The sequence below is a fragment of the Xyrauchen texanus genome, chromosome 26, assembly GCF_025860055.1.
Source record: "Xyrauchen texanus isolate HMW12.3.18 chromosome 26, RBS_HiC_50CHRs, whole genome shotgun sequence".
Taxonomy (NCBI): domain Eukaryota; kingdom Metazoa; phylum Chordata; class Actinopteri; order Cypriniformes; family Catostomidae; genus Xyrauchen; species Xyrauchen texanus.
Genome location: NC_068301.1, coordinates 508321 through 517385, shown reverse-complemented (window position 1 = coordinate 517385; position 9065 = coordinate 508321). Strand labels below are relative to the sequence as shown.

Genomic DNA, 9065 nt, shown 5'->3' with positions numbered 1-9065 from the left:
GTTTTTATTGCACCTCTAGAGGCCGCTGTTTTATCTGATAACAGATATTACCTATCTGCCCGATTCATCTGTAATATTACAGTAATATATAGATATATGTCCAGGTATAGGTGTCCGTGTCCAAGATGACAAAAAGTTCCATAGTGCCTCATTAAGTCTGTCAATCAGGACAAAAGAAATGTGTTAATGGGGACATACAGCAAAAGCATCCACATGCTATCTTCATAACTGCAGTTAAACATGGTCAATAAAGTGTCTTTTATTCATGTTTTTTCATTTTCTTGTATAAAATGTCAAATGAAACACAAGTATCTGTGGTGTACCTGACGACGGGACGAGGGTGTTTTCAGGGAAATGCCAAATTTAAACATATTTTCTCCAAAGAACGTGTAAAGAATAACTCAAACAGTGTTGTTTACTAAAAGCTTATAGAAGTATGCCATTGAAATGTTTCCCACTATTAAAATCTGAATCTTCATGTTCTTCAGCATATTTTGAGAATGACACAAAGAGTAAAAGTGCAGAAATGTTTGGCAGGTGTTTTGCCCCGTTAAGTGCTTGAAGGCATTGTGCACGTGTCAATGAGGAGAACAACAGTGTTTCATTTCTCACTCAACTGGTTCTGGAAAGTCCTGCCCTTTAAGGGTTGACCAGACTATAAAACACCCGTCTCTGCTGCTATGAGACACACAACTAACAATAATAAACTTCTTCTTCTTAAAGACTATTTTACCTTCTGGGGTAGGAGCACCTGAAGTATTTCTGTGATTTGTATTTCTTTTTGGTTCTTTCCTGAACATCTCAACAAACATCAAATATTACTCTGTTGTTTAAACTGGCATCTCCAGATTGCCTTGGGTGCTTCTACCCCAGGGGTATCTGTGACTGCAGCCAAGGTGAGTTCTCTATGATTCATTGCATTGCTCCGTTTAATGAGTTGAATAAAGGTTTATGAATGCAGTGTCTGTTGGGATTACAGATGAATCTAATGGTCGTTTCTCTTTTCCTTTAGACTCTGAGATCGCCTCTCCAAGGTAAGAGCATTTAAACTGTGTTTGCATTGACTGTCAGTGTTTCAGGATGTTCTGCATTATTATTAATATCATTATTATTAATATCAGTATTATTAATATCACTATTGAAATAATGTAGAGCATGTGCAGGCCCAGCATTATGTGGTTTGTGGTTGCGTGAAACTGAATTTTGTACATATAAGATGTATTTAATGTGTTGAAAATACTCATAATCTTAATTACCGTAATTTCCGGACTATTGAGCGCACCTGAATATAAGCCGCACCCACTGATTTTTATTTAAAATCTATTATTTTGAACATAAATAAGCCGCACCTGTCTATAAGCCGCAGGTGCCTACCGGTACATTGAAACAAATGAACTTTACTCAGGCTTTAACTGAAACACGGTGTGGCAGCTGGGCGTGGTCAAGCCCGTCCGGAGAGAAAGCGGTAAGGGCGCTTACACCTGAGCTAAATTATGTCTAACACCGGTGTCTAATTTCAGTAAGCATGGGGAGAGCGGCATAAAAAGGCAGCAGCCACAGAGCTGAGAGAGTGACACACGCCAGTCTAGTGTTGGCGATAGAAGAATTGAGAAACTTTATAAAATTGATTAAACATTGCTGTGGCCATTAAAAGCCTTACCTGGAACGTCAAGTGCCCTGCTGAAAACTGTCACACTGGTGCCCGTGGTGACAGTTTTCCCAAGAAGGACACGTGAAGCAGGGCACTTGAAATTAGACACCGTGTTAGACATAATTTAGCGCAGGTGTAAGCTCTTACAGCTTTTCTCTCCGGACGGGCGCTTGACCACGCTCGCTGCCACACACGGCTTGTAATAAAACATTTGCAGTAAACAGTAGCCTACCAAGAAAGTCATTGGTCACTATCTTCCTCGTCCTGTGCACTGAAACCACTGAAGTCATCTCCTTCGGTGTCGGAGTTGAATAGCCTCAGAATAGCCTCAGCTTTAGTTTAGAGTCAATTCCTCACGCTGCTGTTTCCAGCGCCTTATCATCGACTCATTAAGACCAAGCTCCCGTGCAGCAGCCAGATCAATCGCCTTCAACTTGAAAGCAGCATCATATGCGTTTTCCATGTCTTTGCCATGGTGAGGGTGACAAAATTACTACCGTAATCAGAATGATGGGAAGTTTGAGCGCTTCGATTTAATCTAATCAGTAAACAAAAAAGTTGTTTGACCTTAACCCGTTCGGCAATTTCATTGGTCTAATGAAAGCTTCACGCCGCCAAAAAACTGAGCACGTCACAGAATGTTTTTATATATATATATATATATATAAAATTTGAAAGCGGGAAAAATCCATATATTAGCCGCATCATTGTATAAGCCGCGAGGTTCAAAGCGTGGGAAAAAAGTTGTGGCTTATAGTCCGGAAATTATGGTAGTTCATTGTTTTGAGTAAATCCAACAAAGCCAATAATGTTCATTCCACTTAAATATTACATTCATGAAGCTTTTAATATCTATGGGTCACTCAATATTCAATGTATATAGTAAATAATGATAGAGTGTAATAGTACATTTATTGTCAAATAACACTTCTTTTAGGACTCAGAGGGGGGTAGAGTAGCCAAAAACTGTAGGAAAAGTACAATTACTTTTAAAAATAATACATCTTTTAAACTATTAAGATGACAATTAAACATCTTTACAGCTCAAATAAAACAAGTTTTAACAGAAGAATTAATGTAAGTGCTTTTATAAAATGATAAACGTCACATTTCTGCCTTTAAACTCTCCAGAAACTCCCCATTGACTTCCATTGTGTCTCACTGGAACACACATTTAAAGGAGGAACGAGTCGAAACTGTCTTGTATTGAATCTGCAACATTGATTTAAAAATGACACCAGTTCATCAAAATTTCAAGCTAATTAGAAACTAAACACGACAACAGAAATGGACTGTAAACAGAAATATTTGTAAGCAGTTAAAAGCTTTTTTGTTTCTTAGAAGTGCTCGATCAAAATCTGCTCGACACGCTACACATGTTAAATATGATCTACAGTCACATGTTAAATATGATCTACAGTCACATGTGTATTTATTTCTTTGATTCTGTCATGACTCATCAGTTTGAGGGAGTTGATGGCCGAATATACCATCGAATTTGCTGCCATCGTGTTGGAGGAGGAACGTTTCTGGATGGTTCTTTTTTGTAACCGTTCAAGAATGCGTGCCGGTCCAGAAACACGAACCCGAATCAGGTTGGTGGAAAAGGGCTGTCTGTGAGCTCGTGTACATCATCATACAGTCATAATACTGACGTGCAACACAGTTCACTGTAAGGAAATATCTTAATGTCTTGCCTGTTGTTAACTTCCTGTTCTAGTTCTGTAGCTCCACCCATTGTTCTTACACTCCCCTATTACCTATATATAAATGTTGTGCAGTGTGTATATGTACTGTATAGTTTATGACTGTAAATAAGTGTACAGGAACACACCCGTTCATGTTTAATTCTGTTTATTGATTCCTCAGAAATCCCCCACCCAGAATCATCATTGTGTGTCCTGCTGACTTCAGTAAGCTCTGGAAGTCCAGCACCGGCCAGGTGAGTTTCTGTTATTTCTCAAGGCAAGATGAATATTATTACTGCTAGAGATGTTGTGATGTCTGTTTATGAGAGATAATATATGACAGTGAGCACGTTTACATCCACAACAATATGCCGAAACGACCAAATAATCCTCTTATTGGAATAACCTGTTTGTGGATTGAGATAAACCGGCAATAAAATAACATTGTGTTTACATGAGACTGGAAATGATCAGGATATTCTCTTGACATGAGGCATGCTCACAACATACATGCTCATTGCATAAGCCGCTAAATGTGTTTACTTCCGACTATAATGTATAACAGAATAATTATTATAAAATCTAGCTTGTAGATGAGTTCATTTGTAAGGGGTGTATTACCTCACACGCATCATTTCTTGTTCATATTTGTTCATCGGTGTTAGGACGTGCATTTAAGCACGCTCAGCGTTTGTGTCGTTCTTTTATTGATTGTAGCAGCACTTCTGAACACTGAAACATGTCCTGACGTGTTCACCAATAACTTTAGGTGAAGATTTCTTCCAAACCTCTGGAGAACTGCGGCTCTTCTGTGACAACTATAGTCCGAAACTGTCCATCTGTAGAGTGGTGCAATACCAGCGAGGGACTTCAAAGCATTTGTTATATTAAAAACATATGGGCTGATGCTCTCCACTATCTTCACACAGTCCAACATATCCTCACTACGCCCCACAGTCATGTGTACCCTTCCCTTTCACTGGATGTTGTGTCCCCCCCTCTAATCTCTGGCCCCACACTTCCTGCAGCTGTGCCCCTCATATGTTTCCAGAGACTCAATCTCTCTTCATTACACCCATCAATAGAGAACTTGGTAATACGAGATGCTAATGGTGAATTCAAATTTAGCGAGGATTATAATAACATGAATATTCTTAAGATAATTCTTCAGATTATTAAGAAGCATTCTCCTGATTTATCTGTTCGTTATTCTGACCATCTTTCATTATTATTCCCTGTAAATAAAACTCTGTCAAATACAATTTCAGACGATATAAGAGAACGTAATGAAAATAAAGATAAAATAGGTTTAAAAAATCAATCTGCATTTGTTTCTGTAGAATATAAAGATGGTACAAGGAAACAATTTAAAGCCCATAAACCGCAAAGGAAGCATATATGTGATAAGAAATACAAAATGCATCATAGTGAAATAGAATGTATGCGTGAAATAGAAAAAGAAATATCTCGCAATAGAAATAAAATTAAGCTAATTGATCTTGTTTCAATTCTATTCTTCTGTGATGATTGTGTTTTCCGTTTGGCTAAATTATGTGATTCACATCCCATACCTTTCAGAAATAGTTTTTTTAAAATATATAAAGATAATAGTATTGTGAAAAAGATTAAGCGTGACCTAAAAGAATTAGAGAATGATCCTGCATATGTGAGTATGTTACATGCACTTAAAACTAAAGTAAAGCTTGAACACAGTAAGTCAGAGTTTACAGCTTTCCCCAACAAAAGCATGAAGAAACAATTCACTAAATCAATAAAAACAGCGATACCAGGCGAGAACAAAGGTTTGTTTAATATAGATTGTAGTATTAATTATCCCAGTAATGTAAATATAGATGAGTACAGGAGCTGTGGGCAACGGGAGGCAGATAAATTTGCGGAATATATGAGGAACAAGGGAGTTAGTGATGAGAATTGTAAAATACTTTTTTGTAAGATGTGGAATGAACAAGTTGAAAATGAATTTGACAAGTTTATAGATGACAAGATCATGGATTACTTTATTGTGGTTTTTAATAAATTAACTGTGGAAAGTATTAAAGCCCAAAATCATCATTTTAATATACATAGGATAGAGGAAGTGTAGGTCAACTTTTAAATAATCAATTCATATTATCATTATTATTATTATTATTATTATTATTATTATTATTGTTATTATTAGTAGTAATAGTAGTATTGTTATTATTATTATTATTGTTATTATTAGTAGTAATAGTAGTATTGTTATTATTATTATTATTATTATTATTATTATTATTATTATTATTAGTAGTAGTGGTAGTATTGTTATTATTATTGTTATTATTATTATTATTATTATTATTATTATTATTATTATTATTATTGTTATTAGTAGTAGTGGTAGTATTGTTATTATTAGTTATTATTATTATTATTATTATTATTGTTATTATTAGTAGTAGTAGTAGTATTGTCATTATTATTGTTATTATTATTATTATTATTACTATTATTATTATTATTATTAGGGTCTGTTGTGTTTAATCATTTATAGTTTCTAGGGAACACGCACGCTTCTTTTTATAATCCTATTCTTTTATTATTAATTAATATATTAGTTACTCATCTTTATCATGTAACATTGTTGCTTATATATTTGACATTTATATAGTATTTTATTAATATGCTTACTGATGATGTAATTTTCCATCTCATTGTCTGTTATTAATCACATGTTCAATTCACTTGTACAACACTCCTAATGTTCTTCATTAAATCAGTCCTTTTAATCACTTTGTCTCCTGTTTTCTGTTCTTGATCTGAAGTGAATCGACTGACTCTGAATATCTGATATGGACTGATACAGAAATACACTGATCTGATGGTCTAATTGATTATTCTGTTGCTCTTTATCATATTAAAACTAATATTCTTCCACACTAGGGCTGTTCAGTTCAAGACGTTTGGACTCAATGAGAGATTCATTATTATCTCTCAAACATGTTCTTATTAATGATGATAGTTTAGTTTAGCTGAGCAGATGCAGCGGTGTTCAGAATACACAAATAATCATTTCACCTGTACTCAAACTGTCATCAGTTGTTTAGAGGTTTCATATCTGGATTTATCCACTGCTTTATACACAGAATAAAATGTCCCTTCAGTTGGATGTTCCATTAGGGGGGTCCACATTTCGCAAGCATAGAGAAGGGAGGGAATGACCGTGGCCGAGAAGACCTGAAGCTTCGTGCGGAGTGACAAACCGGTTAGCTTCCACACAGCGTTACGCAGCCGATGAAAAGATAATGCCGCTCGACTGATTCGGAGTGAGACCTCTGCTGTCAAACCGGAGCCGGTCATAAGCACACTGCCCAGGTATGGGAAACACTCCACTCTCTCCACAACTGCCCCATCACCAATTGGGAGCTGTGGGGGTGTAGTGTCAGATGGTACATAATACCCAGGCAGGTGCTTAGTTTTGGTTGGGCTGATGGTAAGGCCCCATCTCTTAGTGGCAAGCTCCAGGTTCATCAGCAGCACCTCCAACTCCTCCTCTGAGTGAGCAGCAATCACCAGATCATCAGCATACATAATGTGGTTGACCAATAGGGAGCCATCCCTTGACCGCACCCGGGCATCGATCAACCTCCCATTATATCTGTACCAGATGGAAATTCCTCCAGTACAGCCATCAAAGGCTTCACGAACCACATGGTCGAAATAGATATTAAATAATGTGGGAGCCAGAGGACATCCCTGTCGCACTCCAAGGTGAACAGGTAATGCTCCGACTCCCGACTACGTAGTTTCACACACATACACAAATACACACACACACACACACACACACACACACACACACACACACACACACACACACACACACACACATAAACTCTCTCACACACACACACACACACACACACACACATAAACTCTCTCTTACACACACACACACACACACACACACATAAACTCTCTCTTACACACACACACACACATACACACACACACAAACTCTCTCTTACACACACACACACACACATAAACTCTCTCTTACACACACACACACACACACACACACACACATAAACTCTCTTACACACACACACACACACACACACACACACATAAACTCTCTCTTACACACACACACACACAAACTCTCTCTTACACACACACACACACACACACACATAAACTCTCTCTTCACACACACACACACACACACACACACACACACACACACACAAACTCTCTCTTACACACACACACACACACACACAAACTCTCTCTTACACACACACACACACACACACACAAACTCTTACACACACACACACACACACACGTATACACACACACACACACAAACTCTCTCTTACACACACACACACACACACATAAACTCTCTCTTACACACACACACACACACACACACGTATACACACACACACACACACACACAAACTCTCTCTTACACACACACACACACACACATAAACTCTCTCTTACACACACACACACACACACACGTATACACACACACACACACACAGATAAAACAGTCCATTTTAAGCTAATCTTGTGTCTTGAAAAGTGAATGTATTGGTTTTAAGGTTGTATGATAGTCCACTAGTTCATACATTCTAAAACTAAAACAGCAAATATTTCCCCAACTGTTAAAGCCTTTTCTTTTATTATTTTAATATGTTCCATGAGGTTCACTTATATCATAAGTACAGTTTTTGCACAAAAAACAGTCATATATTTGTAAAACATGATCATTTTCCACCTTCATTCTGACTCTTTGTCAGAAACACTTGGTTTTGGTGCTACTTCTCCTTTAAGACATGACAGTATACACCCACTGTTCTGATTGGCTCTCTGCTCTTGATTGACAGGCTCCCTTTACTTGCCATCTCACTGCACACCACTAGTGGGCGGGAATACGGAAGTGATTAAAGGTAAAGTGGGCATTGATGTGTTGTTGTGGAGACGGTCAGATGCAAATGTCAATCACAGCGGGACATCACAATGAGGAGGAAGTAGAGGACGATTATATTGAGGATGACTCATTTTGGCAGCTTGGTTTCAACAAATGCTCTCTCTGCAATGAGGAGGAAGTTTTGAGTTACTTAAACTTACAATAGCTTTATATTGTGCAATGACTTCTTACATGTCAAAGGCTCAAGGAAACATGTATTCATGTCATTACCCCCTTAAGGCATATAATTATAATATCATATCAAAATTACCAACCTAATACATTTCCCTGTCTGATGGAGTTCCAGTTGTTTGAATGTTAATGTAAAGTTATGTTGAAGCAGTAAACATATTTGGCTTCCTGTCTGTATACTGCAGGGCTCCTCGAGACTTGAGTCCTGATTACCCCACCAGACTTTTTTGGATCTAGAGAATATGTGGCGATGGAGCGGATTATATACTCCTACACGCGGGAATTGACTCACCTCAACCTCCACCTGGATGATACAACAGCAGCCATTGTGCACCAGTACACCAACCAGCTATTGGTGGAGAGGAGAGAGTAGAGTGATACAGCCAATTCATGGATAGGGATTATTAGTTCTCTAATAAAGGTAAAGACTGTCTATAGAAATAACGTGATATGTAGTCTCCAAAGATTATTGATATGAGGGAAAATAATGATCTGATAATCTGTCCTTAAATGGAGACGTATGTTCAATTGATTTCTGATGTTTGGTTTTAGGCAAAACAATTAT

At 37.4% G+C, this 9065-nt stretch overlaps 1 protein-coding gene across 1 annotated transcript; it reads left to right on the top strand.

The window, feature by feature from the left end:
- Positions 1–707: 707 nt before the first annotated feature.
- LOC127619708 (uncharacterized) lies at positions 708–5443 on the top strand. The gene is made up of 5 exons (XM_052092665.1): positions 708–896; positions 1013–1034; positions 3115–3246; positions 3521–3593; positions 4109–5443. The coding sequence occupies exons 3-5, from the start codon at positions 3128–3130 to the stop codon at positions 5441–5443; spliced, it is 1527 nt and encodes a 508-aa protein (XP_051948625.1). The 5' UTR covers positions 708–896; positions 1013–1034; positions 3115–3127.
- Positions 5444–9065: the final 3622 nt, after the last annotated feature.